Here is a 20,482-nt window from a genome sequence, read left to right as displayed (position 1 = left end):
GAATCCGAGCCGAAGAAATAATCATAAAAAAAATTGAAATTACCAAAAGAGAAACCGAGTCAAACTTGTATTCATTTTCAACTCTAAGATGACACATGAGGGTCGGCCTCGTGTCTAAGAAGAGGAATTATATGGTACTTTGGGTTATCACAAAGTACCTTACTAGCAGGTCTCAACTAACTGTAAACTGAGCGAAACTAATTAAACAACATGCACTCTGCTAACTCTCCAGTTTTGAAGGCCCGGCATGGCCAGGTGGTTAATGTACTCAATTCACAATCGAAGTGTCGCGGGTTCGAATCTCCGCGGTTCACCGAGTCTTTTCGCCATTGCCACCGTCGGAGCGTTATTATATGCCAGTCAATACCACTATTCGTTGGGAAAAAGAGTAGCCTTTCCTCTAGCCTTAGAATGCGACTTTGAGGATGGATAACGCAAATATGTGTCGTGTAACTTTGCGTGATAGTCCATCACGTTCACCATTTCTGTTAAGTACTCAAACTTTAAAAAAGTAACAACAAAATCACATTTTCTATTGTAAGAGTGTTTTCTTTATAGCAAAGCCACATGGTGTTATCTGTTAAGCCCACCGAAGGTAATCGAACCCCTAATTTTTAATAACATAAAACGTAAAGCAATAAAGTGTTGTTGATATTGTATATACAAACTTTAAACGATTGTTGTTTTACACCCAGTGATGGTAATAAATTAGTGGAATAGAATTATGAGATAAGGATACTTAGTTAATACTTACTGTAAGTAACTAGTGAAAAATGTCAGAGAGTAATTTTACTGTTTCTTAGTACAGACCACAGAGTACAGTAATAACTATGTCTCAAGGCTCTCAGTAGAGATGGATGATTGCAACCCTGCATTTTGCAAGTGTTCAAGAAATACAGCTGGCACGAAACAAAAAGATGTGGGGTCTTTTCCATAATCCAAGTGTGATTAAATTAATACAGTTTCTAACTTAGCGCCTTATATTTTCGGTTTCTGGGTCCTCAGAACGGCAAGTATTGTGTTCAGAACAGCTTTACGCAATTAGATCACCACAAAACACCCCCATTGCACCAAACTTGTACGGAGAAGCTCTCATAGCGTTAGAGAAATATATTATACTTATCAGGAACTGAAAAATAACGTCTGGCTGTTCAAATGCTCGACACTCATTAGAGTACGTTTACTGGCTTTCACTCAGTCCACGTGCTTACAAGAAACAGAACATCATATCAGAAAAATTCCTTCTTTTGAAATTCGCTACAAGTTGTTCTGTTTGTTTTTTTCTAACTCAGACCGTTTTTGCACTAATTGTATAACTTATGTTATCCATACCATGCGACGTCATGGAAACATATTCCACTTTTTAATTACCTTTCTATAAAAAATATACAAACGCTCACAGTAGTATCTGAATTATTTACTTCATGTATTGTTATAAGAACTTACAAGAGATTTTTTCATTATTATAAGATATATGAGGCTATAAATAAGTTTGTTAATTATCTGATAGATAATTTAGGCAGAGTATGTTTTTAACTAAATAGACGGCAACAACCTGTTGTTGAAATTTTAACACGCCTATACATCAAATGTGTTAAAACTAAGCTTAATAATAATATTGTTCATTAAACTAGCTACAGATTTGTGTGATAATAGAAATCAGAACTAGTGATATAACAAAGCAAATAACTTAGTTGTATAACAGATAAAGTTACAAAGAACAATACAATATTAAAATAAAACTGACTGCATGTTAAAGTATGTAAATTAGGCCTAAAGCAGGATATAGGAGACTGAATTGTGGAAGAAATTTGTTAATTGACCACCATTTAAAACTAAGTCACTAGTTTAGAAATAATTATATTCTTAGCGAACCACGAAAAGGATGGTATTTTAGTGTTAATTACCAGACAATCAAAGTTTCAAGTTCAGATTTTCCTTTTTGTTATTTTTTCAAGGTAAAGCTACACAATAGGCTTTCTGAACGTCGTCTACTGACTTACGGTTACGTAATTTACCGTATTTCACAGCAAAAAACACGACACTGACACAATACTACACTTCTCACAAACCCAAAATTAAGATAAATATCATAAACACATGTGGAATAAACCAATAAACATTGATTAATAATAGTTATTAACCGATATATCGTAATTTGTATTTTTAAATAGAGTTATGTAAACGTTTCTTTTAATAAATATCAATGGACATCAAATGTAATTCAACACTTCTAAAAAGGAATATATTAAAGTTCATTATAATAATTAACAACCAGTGTCTAACATAATTTTGTTTTTTTTTATTTGTGGTTATATAAATGCTCATTATTTATAATTAACAACAAACATCTAAAGTAATATTTTATTTTTTAAGTTGGGTTATATAAATGTTCATTATTGATAATTGATGAAATATATCTAATGATTTTTGTTTAAAATATATTGTAGGGATATTATCTGTTTCCAATACAGGCTGGGTGAGTGAAAATTATTCATTTATTTTCATGGTTTTGAACTTGTGTAACTTTAAAAATGATAGAAAATATGTTATCATTTTCCTATTTGAAGCAAAACCTAAAATCAAATTTTAACAGGGCATGAACTGGAACAAATAACTGGGAAAAGTACATTTAAAAATTTATATACAGATAATCCCATAATTTATCCATCCCAACCACAACAACCTAACTATCCAGTACCACCAAAACGCCCTGGCTATCCGATACCACCAAAATAACCTGACTACCAAATACCACCAGAACACATGAGGTATCGCACCCTCGTCAGTACATTCTGGCTATCTAAGATATTCCTCATGGAGCCCCTAATATGTCAGCAACAATGTATTCTACATGGGATCAAGATCATGTCAACTAGAAACAATAATTATGGTTTCCTATAGAGGATGCTAAACAACAAAATAACAAGAACAGTAACCTAACAAACAACTATGGAACTTCGGGGAAAAGTTACTTTAATTTCCTGACATCTAGTGACAGCGAAATAAAACAGTTTGTGAAATATTTCAACAAAGACATGAAAAATATGTTATATTGTTCAACGTTTTAACTGTGATTCTGAATTGTTTTACGCTTCAAGACACTGGTTTATATTTTGTGATCTAGTTTCCTTGCAAAGGTGTTTACTTACAAAGTATGAAATGAGAAATAAATTAACTGCTTACCGATAAAACCCATAAAAACACATAACGGGAAAAAACAAAACAAGATAGAGACAGAGAGATAAATTTTCGTTTGGTTTATTTTTCTTGCTCTAGAACAAATGAATGTTTTTTTTTATTTTTAAGGTGGAATTTGTTGATGTGTGTATCTGTACTGTTGTCACCATAGGAATCAACTCCTGAATTTTAGTATAATAACCTTTCAAGCTTATCGCTGAACCATCATTAACATGGCCATAAAAACTACTGAAATTAATATTTGTTAGAAAATAAGAAGAAAGTGTAATTCCTTGTGTACTAAATATAAGAAAAATTCACTTTTAATATTTTAACATTTGGAATCACGAAATTGCTGAATGTAGAGGGCAGTACAGTATGTGTAACACACTGTAATTTGTCTTATGATCACAGATTTGATTTGTAAAACAAAGGGAAGTATATGTGGTTGTTAGTATCCAATCATAAATTGATTATAAAAAGAGATGCCTTTAGGTATCATAAGTCCTATCTCTGAACACTTAAAGTAAGTTTGGTGCGTTTGTCGTTAAACACAATATGACACACGAGCAGTTAACACAGCATTACATTCACCACTATACTGGTACAGATATGAAGAGGGATTCATATTTACAAAACACACACTTAATTTTTTCAAATTACCCACACTAGACTATACATTCATCAGGACTCAATACATGAAACAAAACAAAAACTCAACATACTAAGATACCAAATAAACACAGCCATAAAACTATGTTCACCAGATAAAATTAACGACAAAGTAGAGAAAATAAAACAATTCTTCATCAACATCAATAAGTTCCCTCCACAAAGCGTATAAAACATTATAGGCACACACCTAGACAAAAATCAACTAACAAAAGTAAATATAACCCATGATTTAAAAAAAAATCACGAAACCATACACGGCTGCACACCATATATTCCCTACATCAGGAGAAAAATAAACAACATTTGGCAAAATCTTGTGACAAAATACGACATTCCAGTTAATTACAAGTTTATTCAAAAACCGGGCACAAAACTAAGGTTTACACTATGTAAAAACTACACTGACAAACACTACACCAACATTATTTATAAAGTAGAATGTAATAACTGACACGACTTTTATGTTGGAAAAACAAGAAAAACGGAAACCAGGTTAAAAAATAAAAAAAGTTACCTTCACACGTTTCCGAACACTGAAAATCAAATAACCACAACATGACCACAGAAAACACCCAAACACTAAATAAAGCAACAAACATGAACAAACACAAAATTAAAGAAGCCTCACTTATACAACAACTCAACTAAAAAAAAAACCAACACAAAGGTCACCTTTATACCTATATTAATGAATATAATCAAACGTCTAAGCACGTTCTCTATATTCCTAAACTCAGTTGCACAACCCCCTTCAAACCTGTGGTCAGCTATCAGTCAGTTACCTCTTTCTTTCTTTGTGAACCTGACAATAACCGAAGAAGGTCAAAACGTTGTTCGCTCCTTCATTAGTGCTTTCTCTAAACATACCAGCTGTTTTAAAATGTATAATTTTCTCTACAAGTGGGTTTTCTCGTCATCACGGATAACGAATTGTTTATAATAAATCTTAGCAAGTCAGACTATATATATGTGTGTAGTGTTAAATGTTTGAAAGAATAAATAAAGTGTTTTATTAGACATCCCAGCTTCGAGTCTCTTTTGTTTGAACAGTAAAGCCTTGAATTAGTACATATGAGTTCCATTCGCCACGACATCCTCCCTTACAAATAAATTTTGCACGCGACTTCGGGTAGTAAGAGTAGAAGCTTCAACGGTTAAACAGATTCAGCCCACAAGGTCTGCCCGCACATCAGCGACGACTCCGTAACGTGACAATTGTAAATACAATCGTAGTGTCTGTAATTAAAAACTATAAATACGATTGAAGTGTCTGTAATGTGAGGTTCCAAGTACAACTGTAGTGTCTGTTCTATAGAACTATAAATACGATGGAAATGTCTGTAATACAGAGTTCGAAATACAGTTGTAGTGCCTACAATATAGAGTTGTAAATACAAGTGTAGTGTTTGTACTATAGATCTATAAATATGATTTAAGACCCTGAATGATTGAATTATGGGTAGTGGCTAATAGATAAATACTAAAGGTTCAATATTGTGATTTCCGCCATCTCTGTAAATAAACTTTTTCTTTCGCCAATATAAACTGACCGAGTGTCAAGAGTTTGTAAGTTACACCACCAGGATATTATGTATCTTTACCTAACGTGAACATGGACTTGATTCTGATCTGGCAGATCGACATCCAAGAATTAACTGAGAAAAGCTCAATACTTTTACACAGTTTGTTGTTACATATGACAGTTTTCTGATCTGGTACATCTACCAGCAAAGTTTGCTTTCACTAATCACATGGTTTGTTCCCAGGTGTAGAATAACAATGTTTATGTAGATTAACGTATAAAATGAAACAATTTCGATCCCTCTATATATTCAGCAACATATGGTAACTTTCTGATTATGTAGAAGTAATGTGTTTGGAAAAGGCCTAGTGACAAAAACAAAATACATGTTTAGCGTGTCTGTCTGATTCATATTTTTACAGGCTTCTCTCCTCACTTTTTGAAAAATCTTCCCTTTTCTGAATTGTCGTCTATTTAATCTTACAAAGACACGCAGAATATAACTGTTTCAAACACGTTCATTTTTTTTCAAATGATCTATAAGAACATTGACCCCCATTAGACATGCTTCAACAAAAGTAGTGGCCCGGCTTGGCCAGTTGGGTTAAGGCGTGCGACTCGTAACCTGAAGGCTTGGGTTCACATTCCCGTCGCACCAAACATACTCGTCCTTTCAGCCGTTGGAGCGTTATAATGTAACGGTCAATCCCACTATTCGTTGGTAAAAGAGTAGCCAAAGAGTCGGCGGTGGGTGATGATGACTAGCTGCATACCCTCTAGTCTTACACTACTAAATTAGGGACGGCTAACGCCCATAGTTCTCGAGTGGCTTTGTGTGAAATTGATAAACAAAAAAACAAAAAATAAAAACAAACAAAAGTACTTTTTCTATGTTAGAACATTTGTGACTGAAATTGATCTAGAATAGAATACTTTGGTTGATGTCACCAAGCTGATGTACGATTTAATATAAAAATTCAATAAAACATATTACAATTGGTTTCTCTTGTTCTTAATGACCATTTTATTCAAAATAAATAACTGGAGGCTGAACTGAATGAATTAGTAATGTTTTATTTAAAGCAATAAAGTGTATTACTTCAAAAATAAAAACAAATGTTAGAAAGATCAGAACAGTCAACCAATAGACTTAGATCAGTTAAATCACCACCTTAACTACCATCACACAAATAAGGAACATACGGAATAAATTAGTAACTTAGGTTACATTGTGGTAGAAGAAAAACAGAAAACAAACTTATGGGTAAGAGACAGTTTTAGCGCCATCTATCACCACAGTTTCCCCGGTTATAAACGAAGCTTCGTAAGAAGCGAGAAAAGCGATTGCACTGGCGACCTCTTGTGGTTGTCCACCACGACCAAGCGGATATGACTGGGCTGCTTTTTCCATTATCTGTAATATATATTTTTAAAGATATTTATTTGCATCTAACGTGAAGTTTCGATGTTATCAAGTGAAATGTAAGTGTATATATAAATCGTACTAACATATACATTTATAACTTATTCAACTAAACCAAACAGATTGGAGAAACTTCTGGAATATAGTTGAAAATTACGGTAAGTGTGTATCTGGTGTAGAGTTGAAAATAAATATTCCCGGTTCGTTTTTATTCTGGTTTGATTCCCGGTACTTCAATGACTGTTGTAGGTTTTACGACTTCGTGAAAATGTAATACTCCAACAAATGTATCTATGTCATGTTATGTGCAATATCAAAATTTTAAATGAATTATAAACCATTATGATTATTATCAGTATGGTACAAATTATTTAGTTTTATGAAATGTGTTGATTTATTGTAACCTCACATATACTGACACGATCAATAGTAAAAAACTCATTCTTCTACATTATTTATGGATCAAATAATCTCACGGTAGGACAGTGGTTACTCTTCGGATTTACAACCCAAAAATCATCGGTTCGATTCCTCTTGAAGAAGACTGAAACTAGCCAGATGTGACAAAATTGTAAGAAAACACACTCATGAACCGAGTAGTTTACAGATCCATTACTTTGTTGGTTAGGACGTTCCTAATAACATTTGGGTTTCAAACAATAGTAAACAAAAATATTCTAACAAATGCCAACAGTTTATGCTGGTTTCACACTATATTTTCCCTTTTAATTAAAAAGAGTGACCAGTATTTTCTATAAATCTACTGACTTTTTCTAACTTTAAATAAATCGTATTTTCGTTATATATCAACAAACTGATTCACTTTTCACGTACTTCCTTTGCGTCTAATCCAAGAGTTGAAAATATATTTGTTTCAATAACTCCAGGACTGCAAAAAAAAAATAAGCAGAGAGTATTAGCATGTGAAATATTTAAAACATTATTTACAAACTTTAACAGCTGGGTAACACCAACCAAAGTATTTCATTCTTTATAAATTCTGACAGATTTCAAACATTTTATGTTGAACGTATTAGAAATACGAAAAAAATAAATTAAAACTAATAACAGAAATCAAACTAAATATAAATATAGATATCCTTTTAAATTATCATTTATAAATAGAGTAAGAAATACATGTATAGTCTTGAATGTGACAACGGGAATAGTATATGTCACACAAGAATTACCAGAGAAAGTGACAGAGGGCGCTGTTAACGTGTAACCTCGCTGACCTCCCTCAAGTCCTGTCTGGAACTACAAATAAAAAGAGGATCATGCTCAGAAAAACTTTCATGTGTGTTTAGTGAAATTCCTTAGAAATCTGTATAAGAGTTGAAAATTTCATTCTGCGAACTTCCTATATTTTTCTCTCATTTGAAGACGGTTTCCAAAAATATAAAGTGTATTTTTTATAAAGAAGTGGAACTCACAACCCGAATGGTATCTTCTGCATCAGATCAGCCTAACTGGCCAAATAAAACACTTGAGATGTTGAACTACTGGTTGATAGATAGTCACACAGCAAGTAGCACACATCATCATAAAAGCTCAGTTGAATCTTTGATTTGTAAAACGGGATTGAGTGCAACAAAGTCACGGGTCCATAGCTAATAGTGGAGAACGTGTTAAGCAACATCACATCTCGAACTTTAGATCTTCCCGACAGTAATTAACAGGGTAACTAATAATTCAAACAATATAGATTAACTAATATCTTATCTTGTTTATAATTAATTGTATTTTCGTTCAGTTGGGATTACAGTACTCCAGAATTTGTGAAGCATTCATAAAATACGTTAATTTAAACTTTTGTTAATTTATCAGGAGATGGGTAACTCCTCAAAAATAATTGTATTGTTTTCAGCTCTGGAAACAGCTCAAAATTCTCACTGATCATCTGTCTTTAGAGAATGAAAACGGCCTGGCATGGCCTAACACGTTAAGGCATGCGCTTCGTAATCTGAGGGTCGCGGGTTCGCGCCCGCGTGGCGTCAAACATGCTTGCTCTCCCATCCGTGGAGGCGTTATGATTTTACGGTCAATCTTACTATTCGTTGGTAAAAGAGTAGCCCACGAGTTGGCGGTGTGTGGTGATGACTAGTTGCCTTCCCTCTAGTCTTACACTGCTAAATTAGGGACGGCTAGCACAGATAGCCCTCGTGTAGCCTTGTGCAAAATTCCAAAACAAGCTAATCAAAACTGGATGACAATTTTTTTACAAATTTAGCATCAAACTAAACTTACATAGTTTTGAACTCATAGACTAATCAACAACATCCACCGCCAACATTTGGGTAACTATAGTAGGATCATCTATGGCTGTCAATCATAAACACTGAGGTCAGTGATGGCAAGTGTAAGAGATTTGAGAAGGTATAGATTCCCCAAATAGGAGAAGAAAGATATCTCTTTCCTGAATGCCTAAAAAGAACTTTCCCTTCCTGTTGTATATGAACAAACAGCTCTTCAAACAAAAACACTCCTTATGGAGCACAATTTTCAACAATCAAAAACATTATACAGTGAAATAAAATGTATTCTTCCCAAGTGATGGCAGTAGTTTTATTCAGTCTAACAATTTATATTATTTCAAGAACATTAGAAAAGTTAGTTGTGTCACATTCTTGGTAATACTCAGAGTCAAAGCTCTCAGCTACTTATACCCTCCACCACAAAAAATAATTCTTGAGTATTTCATTCATGTTAAGAGTCACTCAACAATAACATACAGTAAATCTACATTTATATTCTTGAAGTAACGTCAAGTTTTGAAATGTAAATGACAGTGTGATTAATTCCTGTTCTCCATTTATTATAAAAGTGAATGTTGAAGTTTGCCTACGTGCACAGCTATTCAAATAGAACACAAAAGATCGTTGTGATAAACACCATCGTTCCCAACATGTACATGATATCTGAAACAATAGGATATCAAAACAAAATACTCACCGCCCATACCGCAGATTCACAGTGCGAATACGACAAACAATAAACTGAGCCCAGTTTTAAATAAATCAAATTAAAAATTAATATATATTCGAACACTTTTCTGAATATGGGTTATAAACATATAAAAACACACTTACTTTACTGAGTTCACTCTGATTTGTTTGGGAGCCAGATCTGGCAAAATAAGAAATTTTTAAACACAATCCAACCGGTGATAATTATCTGTTTCTCTGGTTTACGTTACACTACTTTTAATATAAACATTGTATACAGCTTTTTCAATTTTTTATATTAAACTATCATCGAAAAGAAGTGTGAAATTATATTAAGACAAAAATAGGTCAAGAAGTAATAAATAATCGATATTATTTTTATGAATATTCATTCTTGTTTTAGTGAATAATAAATAACGTAAATAATGTGTAATAGAGATTACACAGTGTATTGACAATACACCAATAAATTCTATTTAGAATAATCTGTTACACTTTTAAATCGATGAAGTAATATTACACTCGTATATTAACGTTAGAAGACAGTTACTATCGCTAAAAGGGGAAAACAGATTTTTTACTAACTCTTTAAACTAATACTGAAAGAAAGCATTAGGAGAGTTTGACATTTTTTTCAGTCAGTTATCAAGCTTACACTAAAAACAACCTCAGTGGCTGAAGATAGAATTAACGTATTCTATAATAAAATTAAATATAAAGTACTGATAAAAATCATCTTGAGAAAATACAGATTGAAATGTGTATTATTCCACATAATCAATTCGTTTATTTTACGCTTATGATTTTAATTAAATGAATGTGCTATACAAACAACTGGTGTTGTCAACTTCTGACGAATGTTTAAGTAATTATATTTCATTAATCCAGAATTAAAAAAACTGTCACTTTGGGCTTAATTTTGGTAATGTTGTGTAAATAATAATTTGTAGGTGGATATATTGTGGTCAAAATTAACGATGAAACATAAGTTAATCACTCAGACGAAGAAATCTATAGCTTACGATGAAAATGAAAAAATAAACAAAACCTTACTTCAAAAATAACTTAAAATTTATGAACAGTCTCAGATGCTTTTATATAAAACTATGTTTGTTCCTCAATATTTATGTATTTGTTAATAAACTCACCTAATGCCACACTTCTGGTAAGCTGATCTAAAGCGCCTTTTGACATGGAATTGGATAGGGTTTTTGCACACTAAAAAAATGATAAAATTGTTATAATATGAAAACTACCAATATGTCATGTTTTGCTCTAGAAACTACAACAGAGTAAACTAAATCTGTCAAGAGATTTCAATTAAGTTTTACTTCTTTCATGTTTATTCAGGATTACGACCAAACTTGTCGCTAACAGTGAAAGTTCCAAAATATTTTATGATTAAAAACTCGCGATAAATAGGATTGTGATAAAAAATCCGGATAAATTAGCATGAAATTAAAAAGTGAAACAAGACAAATGATACTCTGAAAAGTAATAGAAAAAATATCTCACTCCATACCACGTTTCAATCAAATCACAATCTATAATTTTTCACTGGCTCTTCCATATTAGACTACTTACTCCCCTTTTGCTGAGAACGCTTGAAACGTTGACAATTGAACCTTTACTTTCAATCAGGTGAGGAACAGCTAGCATCGTCAAATGGTACACAGAACTTGGCAAACAAAGAAGAAAAATACTTAGAATGTTTTTAAACTAATCATTAAAGCAACAGATGACATCACTATCAAAACCAATATGGCGTTAGGTTGCATATCTCTACAGAATATTTTTATTACCAAACTATTTTACAACGATCCTGGAATGTTTCGAAGCATTTCTCCTTATCGAAAATTGCTTATAAATTACTATTTACTATCCATATCCACCAATTCTACAGTTTATATTCGGTAGATTTAATAGCGAATAATAAGTTAAGGTACATATTGCTTTATTTTAATAGAAAAAACAATATTCTAATACATGAAATGTAACGAAATTTGTTCATAAGAAACAAGAGGTTGAAACTTTTAAAATTCAGCCTTACAATATTTTCCTTATATTCATACATAATATATGTATAAAGTTCTTTCATTATGTACATATAATACTCCAAGTATTTGTGTTTGTTTGTTTGATTCATTGTTCTTTTCATGCTTTTTCTGCGCACGTCACATTTCTCACTCGTGAAGGTGCGCAATTAACAATTTTATGTTGATACACGCATATATCGTCTGCTACCCGAAGCAGTAATTGTATCGTTAACATATATATAAACACGAATAAATACGAGAAAGTGATTTACATTACAGTCGCAAATCTCGAAAAACTACTCACTTCTAAACATTTATGTTCAATTTTGTATAACTTTAGCATAAATTCATAAAAATATTGATTCACATGTTGTTTTATTCACACCTTATGTAAATAAAAATGTGCAAAATTGCCCGTTTATACACAGAAAATTGATTAATTTCTAAATTTCGTTACTAAAAGTAGGAACTCACCTTTAGACTTAGAAAAGTAACAGGAGCCACGTTCTAAAGGTTCTACAAAACAAAACCAAAGTGAAGGAAGGGCAGCTGGTATTGGGTCATAGAATTGGGTTGTCACATTGGACAATGTATGTGTTCAGTGAAGGAACTCTGACACAACTAGGTGTTGTACACGTATCTAAACTCATACGTGTACAATATAATCAAAATATTATCTACAAGGGCCTATTTATCCTTACTAGTAAAGAAAAAATGAAAATCATCGTCTATGAGGTAGTTATGATTTAAAATAGGTTCGTGGTTTATTTTCAAAATCAACGCTAAATTTTTTCATAAATAAACAAAATATTTTTCTACCTATCGAAATATGGAACGGGAAAACAGAGAAAGTAAGGTGTTTTTTCTTTTCGAAAACTCTGCAACACTGAGTAACACAGCTAGTTTTTATTTAATGTACAATGTTTCATTGTTTTTTTATACAAGTACAATATACCGTTTAGTGGCATAGAAGTATGCCTACAGAATTACAACACTATAAACTGGGTTTGAAACCTGGGATGATTAGAGGACATATCGTTTTTGTGCTTAACTAGAAAGAAATTCTACTATGTGCATACAGTAAATAGTAAATATACACAGTCCACTCTTTGTTTGTCGAATTACATATATGTGTGTGTGTGTGTGTGTGTGTCTGTTATGTGTATGTATTCCGTATTTCTCAGTATAACTACTACATGCTAGCTTCCTCACCGAACATTGGTTTTCCACACCAAATCTAGTGTCCCTAAAGAACCATCTTGAGCTGAGTCCAGTGCTACTATTCCAGCATTATTAACCTAAAACAAAAATAACACATTTTAATGTTCCAAGTTTCCTCTTACATTCCCATTATTTTGACCTTTAAGAATGAAAAATTAAAGTCATGTAAAATGTTAACTCTTTCACACAACTTTAGACATTTTGGTTTCTAGTGCTTTGCTAGCTCTGAGGGTTATAACTGAAACTTCTGAAGCTGATTGAGTTTGTTACTACGCAACACTCGCTATGATGATCTCTTCACATGAGGTAATTTCTATTTTCTCCATACCTCTTACTTTTAGTGAGTACAGATCGTTATTATTATATATATATATCTAAGTAAGAATTTCCATAATCTGCAATCACTTAGCCTGGAATCTCTGATCCTTTTGTGTCACTTCAATTAAAAAGAAGTGATTTACAAGTACAGATGAATTTCAGGGAATATTACATGACACAATGTGTCCTTGTTCCTGTTTATTAAAGTATGAAAAGATTTTCATCTCTTCAACGAACGGACTTTCTTTAATATTTAACTGTACCGTTATACAAGAGATGCTTTGAGTACAGTAGTAAAACAATGGCTATTTTAAAATGATTTGCACTTTCTGTAACAGAAGAAACACAAGACGTCTTGGTACTTTGTAAGTTAAGTAGGAACCCACCTTTAGACTTAGAAAAGTAACAGAAGCACGTTCTAAAGGTTCTATAAATCATAACAAAGGTGAAACAAGGGTAGTTGGTATTGGGTCATAGAATTAGGTCGTCACTTTGGACAAGGTATGTGTTCAGAGAAGGAACTCTGACACAACTTACGTGATGTTTATTATTTATAAATAAAATTACCAACTTTACATAAAATACAATATATAATTAGAAAAATGGGATATATACTCGGACGTAACTATAATACATAAAAAAAAACGATAACCAGAGGCTAAACATAAATACTTTACGTAAAACTGTACTAGTTTAGTTTTTTCAATGGGAGTGCTAATCATTTTATGTGCCTGTTAAAAGATATCCCCTAGGCTTAAACTCTGACTTGTAATAGTAACCCTATGTCATAAAATATTTACTGTTATTTTGTTCACGGGCATAAAGTGTTATTTCCCAATTATTTATGCCTAAAGTGGATGGAAAACACCTATTTTTCTCTTCAAACTTTACTTTTGTTTCCTGGAAGCACATTAAGAAAATATGATGGGAGACAATATCTGGGGGCAGATATGTGAAAGTGATTTACATCACAGTCGCAAATCTCGAAAAACTACTCACTTCTAAACATTTTTGTTCAATTTTGTATAACTTTAGCATAAATACATAAAAATATTGATTCACATGTTGTTTTATTCACACCTTATGTAAATAAAAATGTGCAAAATTGCCCGTTTTTACACAGAAAATAGATTAATTTCTAAATTTTGTTACCCAGGTCACGAGAGCAAAGATTGAAGGGAATAATGGCCATTTTCTGTACTTTTACAACACAAGTAATTACAAAATAACACATACTATCCAGGAACAAAATTTGTGTTACATTGTGTCGTGGAACGCTAGCCTTCAAATTTCTAGGTGTTGTACTGAAAAGGAAAGAAGAAAACGTTATAGACGTAATGTGTTAATCTATATTTTTTTCTAATAACTAAACTCACCAGAATATCCAGTCTTCCGTAGGTGTCAATTGTTGACTTCATTATCCGTTCAATATCTGATTCTATGGTTAAATCACCGACGATACACAAAGGCTACAATACAAAATAAAGTGAACATTTTAAGTTAGAAAACAGGAATAAAAATACTGAGCTGTGTGTATCAAACTAAAGTTTTGCCTTAAATTATTGTAATATGTAATTTGTGTAATAAAGGAACCCCAAGAACATTATTAAGTACTTAAATAATATAAAACACAGCTATATAATAGCTATACAATTTTATCGCTTGTGTTATTATATTAAAATGTAGTAAATTATGAAAACTAAATCAAGAAATAAAATTATTTCAAATAAATCCGATTTGTTTAGAAGCTAATAATAAACTTACACAATGGTTGTCGGTGCTCTTGTTACCACAGGTATTGAAAGATCTGGAGACCATATTACTGGGCGGGGTTCATTAAAATAGAATAAAACTCTGGTAATGAATGAATGTTTGAAAAAATAATAATAATAAGGAGAGTTTCAAGATTATTTGTCCAAAAATTATCATACAGATAGTGTAGAAATCAAAGTATTGTTAGTCGTGATATCATGGTAACGTTAAACAAACATTGTTAAAGATCACGTGAAATGACGTTTTGTTGAAGTTAAAATTAATGTTTTAAAGTTAACAATCTTTAATAACGTCACGCGGCTCTTCCCGTTTATCTCGGAGGTAGCGTTCGAGAGCTCCTACGCTAAAAATCGAGTTTCGATACTATTGTTTTGGTTTGTGTTTAACATAAAAAAAACATTAGGCCATGAAACACCTTATATGGTAATAAAACTTATTTTGCACACATACAAATATACAACTACCCGTTTGTAATTTCTTTTTTCGTTGCTTTATATGCAAACGTACCAACATCAACAGAATTTACAAACTGTTCACATAAAATAAACATCCGATAAACTACTCCGCAGGAGTATGTTCGTTGTGTTGTCAACCTTAATACAGTGTATTTTGTTGGAAGTATAATAGTTAACACAACGTACTGTTATAGGCTCTGCTTGTATTATACATAGTTACCATGCAACGTTATCATAGATAAATAGCGTATTTATAAAGACAAATATTTTAGCAACAAATTCAATCGACGGGAATCAAAGTTTTATGATGAACACAAGAACGATGACAGAAACATTTAGTTTATGGAATGTACAAATTCCATCTCCAGCAAGCTGTGTTAAACATAATATATTATTAGGTTCAGATATAAAGTTTATACGTTCTATAACAGTAATTAGAATTCATAATAAAAGCACGAAATAAATTCAGAGACAAAATAGAATAATACAACAGACTTAATTGTAGTGAAGATGTGTTCTTATTTATATTTGGGAATTCATTTCAAATAAATAAACTTTATTTTATCAAAAATAATTTCATAGAAAGTGATTGATTATCTTTTGCCACCTGGTGTTTACTTAAAAAAGTAGAGATTTAAGTGAAAATAACAATTTTTAAAAACTAAATTATTTGCGATTTATTGTAAGTTATTACGTTCCAATTATATTTGGTTACTTTCTAATTATAATTGAGCATTTTAATTATAATGCATGATGTATTAATTGTTATTTATTAACTTTCAATTACTAAAAACTTTTGTATACTAACCACATTTCACTAGATTTAGACGTTTGGAAATCAAATATTTGTAACTTTTTGTAATTTGATTCCTCATATGCAGGTGTTCGTTTGTGTGTTGGTGAACAAACAATCTGAATTGAAAGTAGTTTCAGTAAACTTGAAAGAATACATTATAGAACCACGATATGAGAATACTTCCATGTGTTTTTTTTTGGCAGACCCAGAATAATACCGAGGTGGTATCAAATATATATATTTTATTTTTCTACTCAACTAAAGGTCACATTAAGACAAACTTTCTGATTAGTTACTACATCCGTGAAACAATAGTTCCAATTTATAAGAACATGTTTTAGTTCAATCAAAAACTAATATCACGTCATTTATAAACTACTAAATGAGCAATATTTGTTATGTAAAAATCTCATACATTTCAGGTAGTGCATGCTGAAGGGATTTACACATTTTGATAAAAAGTTGAGGAAGAAACGACCTATGCACTGCATATATATATATATAGATGTATTAACGAATGTTTCGCTTTTGCGGCTTCATCAGATATAATGTGCACAACTGTTTGAATATTAAACGTTGGTTAAAATAAATATATATATGTATATCTGAAGGTAAAGGTCGTTTTATTCAGATTTTTTATCAAAACATTTCTAATGTATTAAACACTTCTATGTTATACAATGATTGGTCAAACATGTAGATTATGTATTAAATACTTCTATGGTATCTAGTGTTGGTTAAACCTTTATAATAGGTATTAAATACTTCCATGTTATATTATGTTTGATCAAACCTTTAGATCATAAGGTGAAACTGCTTCACATTCTTCAGCAGATTTTGACAAATTTTCTTGGTTCCTTCCAGTCAAAGCTAGCGTCGCTCCCAGGCGTGAGAACAACACGGCAGTGGCTCTACCTATCCCTGAACTAGCACCTAAATGTTTAGATATCCACTTAAGTATCTTAATTTGTAGAAGAAGAAAGAGTTTATAGCTTTCAAACAAACATGTGAAGAATGAATTTTGTGAAATGAAGCTTGACCATCTGTGAGCCGGCCCGGCATGGCCAAGCGTGTTAATGCGTGCGAGTCGTAATCTGAGGGTCGCGGGTTTGCATCCTGGTCGCGCCAAACATGCTCGCCCTTTCAGCCGTGGGGGCGTTATAATGTGACGGTCAATCACACTATTCTTTGGTAAAATAGTAGCCCAAGAGTCATCACCCAGTGATGACTAGCTGCCTTCCCTCTAGTCTTACACTACTAAGTTAGAGACGGCTAGCACAGATAGCCTTAGAGTAGCTTTGTGCGAAATTCCAAAACAAACAAACAAACCATCTGTGATACAAACAAAATTTAAATCATTCATGAAATAAATTCATGACGTATTCAGTGAATAATAATTTGTAAACATCTTTTAGATTAACAATTTCCAATATAAATAAAAGTCAATAAGTTTGTCTAAAGGCGAAACGTTGGTTTAAATAAAAAGGTATTCTTTCATATTTATCTGGAGTGAAGGGTCCTTTTTTTTCTTAACTTGCATCAGAATTGGTAAGACTATGTTCCAAAAATGGCTATTATGTTATGTCGCATAGCAACAAAAGTATAACCTAATATTTTACCTAGTCTGTGTGAAGTATATGTACATGAGAAATGGAAAATATTTGTTGATTATTGTTGAATGAAGAGGTTTATTTTTTATCAAAAACATTTTTGATATAACAGAAAATAACTTAATTCAGAATCGATATATTTACTGGTTCTAGGCTGTGTGATACCATCTTTATTTTCGGTATATTATACCAACATTCAGTTTAGTCACACGGTTTCGCGCCATTATCACCCCCTCACAGAGATCTTGCAACCCGTCACTAAAATAATAAAAACCAGAAAATAAACGAACTATTCTATTTAAATAAACGTTTAGATATAGTTTTCTATTATCCAAACGAGACTGTTTGTTATACAAGAAGAAAAATAGTTTTTTACAGAATTTTACAAATATAGCAAGGTGAAATGAAAATACATTACATTGATACATTGATTATAAAATATTATTTATTGATTGTTAATGGATACAGAAATATTTATCAGATGTATAGTTGGAATTGAAAGGGTAAGAGAATATACATGATTTTATTATATAATTTTACATACCTGTGATTATCGCCACCTTCTGGTCAAGTTTCTTATCCGTAAGTCTAGCGGTTGACATCCTATATGTTTATACAAGTAATCTAGAAACAAACAGCAACATACAATTTATTCTCAGGCCCCAAAAACGTATGGCTCCATTTTAAAAATGTTAGTTTGAGAAAATAAAACAGCTTTAATTATATTGTGTTAAATATAAATAACCTTCAAACAATAACACAAGTGTAATACCAATAGGGAGATACAAAAACACAATAAACAAATTCTCACACAAATAAAATATTTTTATTAGAAATATAAGTTTTGTTCAGTTCAGCGAAATTGTATTTGAAACACATTTACATATCACATTATTTCATGCAGAATAATAGACTTACCAGGAATTAGTGGACTTCAGACTGTTTGTACATCTCTTTACCCTTACAGTCAGACAAACTGCTGGTTGCTGATTCGTTAATCAAGCAAGCTTCTAGTTACTGATTGGTTGGTTAGGTTCATCTTGCAATGTTAGTCTTTTTTTGTAACTTTCCGTTCTATCTTCAACATTCACAAACCACGTGACTGATAAAAGATGACTTTAAACTTTTTAATAATGCAATGTAAAGTGTACAATAGTTATAACTACAACGTTTTTACCAGATTAACCTGGCACCATGAGATACTGTAGGTGGTTATCTGATGATCGAAATAACACGAAAAACTGGCGGATGGATCCATTAGTATTCAATAATAAATAATTTTTAAGTTTCACGTAACACGGAACTTCCTTTAATTATTTAATTATTTAACTGTTTTGATATTAAATATTAATATGGTTTTGTGATTTCACTTAAATCTGTAAATTAATATTTCTTTTTCACCAGTGTAAACTAATCAGGTGTCGATAGTTTGTAAGTTACACCACCAGAATATTATGCATCTTCACCTAAAGTGAACTCGGGCATAATTCTGATCTGAGAGCTAGACACACAAGAATTAATTGAAAAACGTTCAATAACTCTACACAGTCTGTGGTAACATATGACTGTTTTATGGTCTACCAATAAAGTTAGCCTTTTGTAATCACGTTATGTGTTCCCTGGTGTAGAATAACAGTACATAAATCAACCTGCAAAAATTAATTAAAACATTTTCAAACACTCCTACACTGTCAGTGGTTGTTGTATATAGTAGGCTTTCTTGTGAAATACATCTATCAGCAAAGCTGTGTTATAATAATAATATGCAATTTTATTTTAATAAATAAACAAATTGAACAGGAAGCTGGCTATGATTCTATGAAAATACATCAGATATTTGTTATTTATTTTAGTAATCAATCTTCACATATTATTACTTAAAAATACTATATCTTACTCACAATTTAATATATTTATTGCAGTAGTACTTCTTTAAATACGGGATTTCTAGAATAATACAAAATAATTCTAATCGCACACACCGAAATTTTTGGTCAATTTGTTTTAGGCCTGACATTAATTACACCTTTATCAATCTGTGTACGTGTTTTGTGATAGTTTAAGTGGGGCTAAACATTATCGTACGTGGTACTAGAGATAAATAAATTGATTATGTTATTTTAAAACTAAAAGATAGACTTTTAAAAAAACTTTGATAAGCTTTCAACACGTTGTTTCATCAAATATCTATTACAATTAGACTTACATCTACCCTTTGCGTACGTGCATGCATATTTTCAATTCAGATAAAAACTGAGTATTATTATGCTAGATTATTTAACTTAACTAAAAATATTTAATTACGTTAAATATCCTTTGAAAATTATCGATAACGAACCTTTAAATAATTATATTTAAAAAATACACGTTCTTATGTATAGATAGGTGATGTTCATGTGACTATTTAAAAAGAAAATTAAATCATATACTCTTAAATAACAATGCATTAGTGAGAGATCTTGAAAGCGAAAAAACAATTCAGGCATGACCAAGTGGTTAATGCGTTCACGTCGTAATCGGAAAGTTGC

At 31.7% G+C, this 20,482-nt stretch overlaps 1 protein-coding gene across 3 annotated transcripts; it reads right to left on the bottom strand.

The window, feature by feature from the left end:
• Positions 1–6,431: 6,431 nt before the first annotated feature.
• LOC143257267 (3-oxoacyl-[acyl-carrier-protein] reductase FabG-like) lies at positions 6,432–19,253 on the bottom strand. 3 transcript variants are annotated; one of them, XM_076515701.1, is made up of 10 exons: positions 18,873–19,253; positions 18,499–18,578; positions 17,138–17,277; positions 14,697–14,789; positions 12,994–13,079; positions 11,330–11,423; positions 10,894–10,963; positions 9,890–9,926; positions 7,635–7,689; positions 6,432–6,791 (listed from the first exon to the last, which is right to left on the bottom strand). In XM_076515701.1, exons 2-10 carry the CDS (start codon positions 18,554–18,556, stop codon positions 6,636–6,638), a joined length of 789 nt encoding a protein of 262 aa, XP_076371816.1. In that variant the 5' UTR covers positions 18,557–18,578; positions 18,873–19,253; the 3' UTR covers positions 6,432–6,635. The 3 variants fall into 3 exon arrangements, with proteins under 3 accessions (XP_076371816.1, XP_076371818.1, XP_076371819.1); XM_076515703.1 differs by lacking the exon at positions 18,873–19,253 and adding an exon at positions 18,766–18,784; XM_076515704.1 differs by lacking the exons at positions 17,138–17,277; positions 18,499–18,578; positions 18,873–19,253 and adding an exon at positions 15,085–15,750.
• Positions 19,254–20,482: the final 1,229 nt, after the last annotated feature.

The sequence above is a fragment of the Tachypleus tridentatus genome, chromosome 7, assembly GCF_004210375.1.
Source record: "Tachypleus tridentatus isolate NWPU-2018 chromosome 7, ASM421037v1, whole genome shotgun sequence".
Classification (NCBI taxonomy): domain Eukaryota; kingdom Metazoa; phylum Arthropoda; class Merostomata; order Xiphosura; family Limulidae; genus Tachypleus; species Tachypleus tridentatus.
The sequence above is the reverse complement of the archived record's forward strand: the minus strand, read 5'-3'. Positions and strand labels throughout refer to the sequence as shown.

Coding starts and splice junctions, on each gene's coding strand:
- LOC143257267 (XM_076515701.1), bottom strand. CDS start 18,556: ATGTCAACCGCTAGACTTACGGATAAGAAACTTGACCAGAAGGTGGCG. Junction 11,424..12,993: donor GTGTGGAAAACCAATGTTCG/GTGAGGAAGCTA, acceptor TTGTTTGCCAAG/TTCTGTGTACCATTTGACGA. Junction 10,964..11,329: donor GCGTTCTCAGCAAAAGGGGA/GTAAGTAGTCTA, acceptor TCATTTTTTTAG/TGTGCAAAAACCCTATCCAA.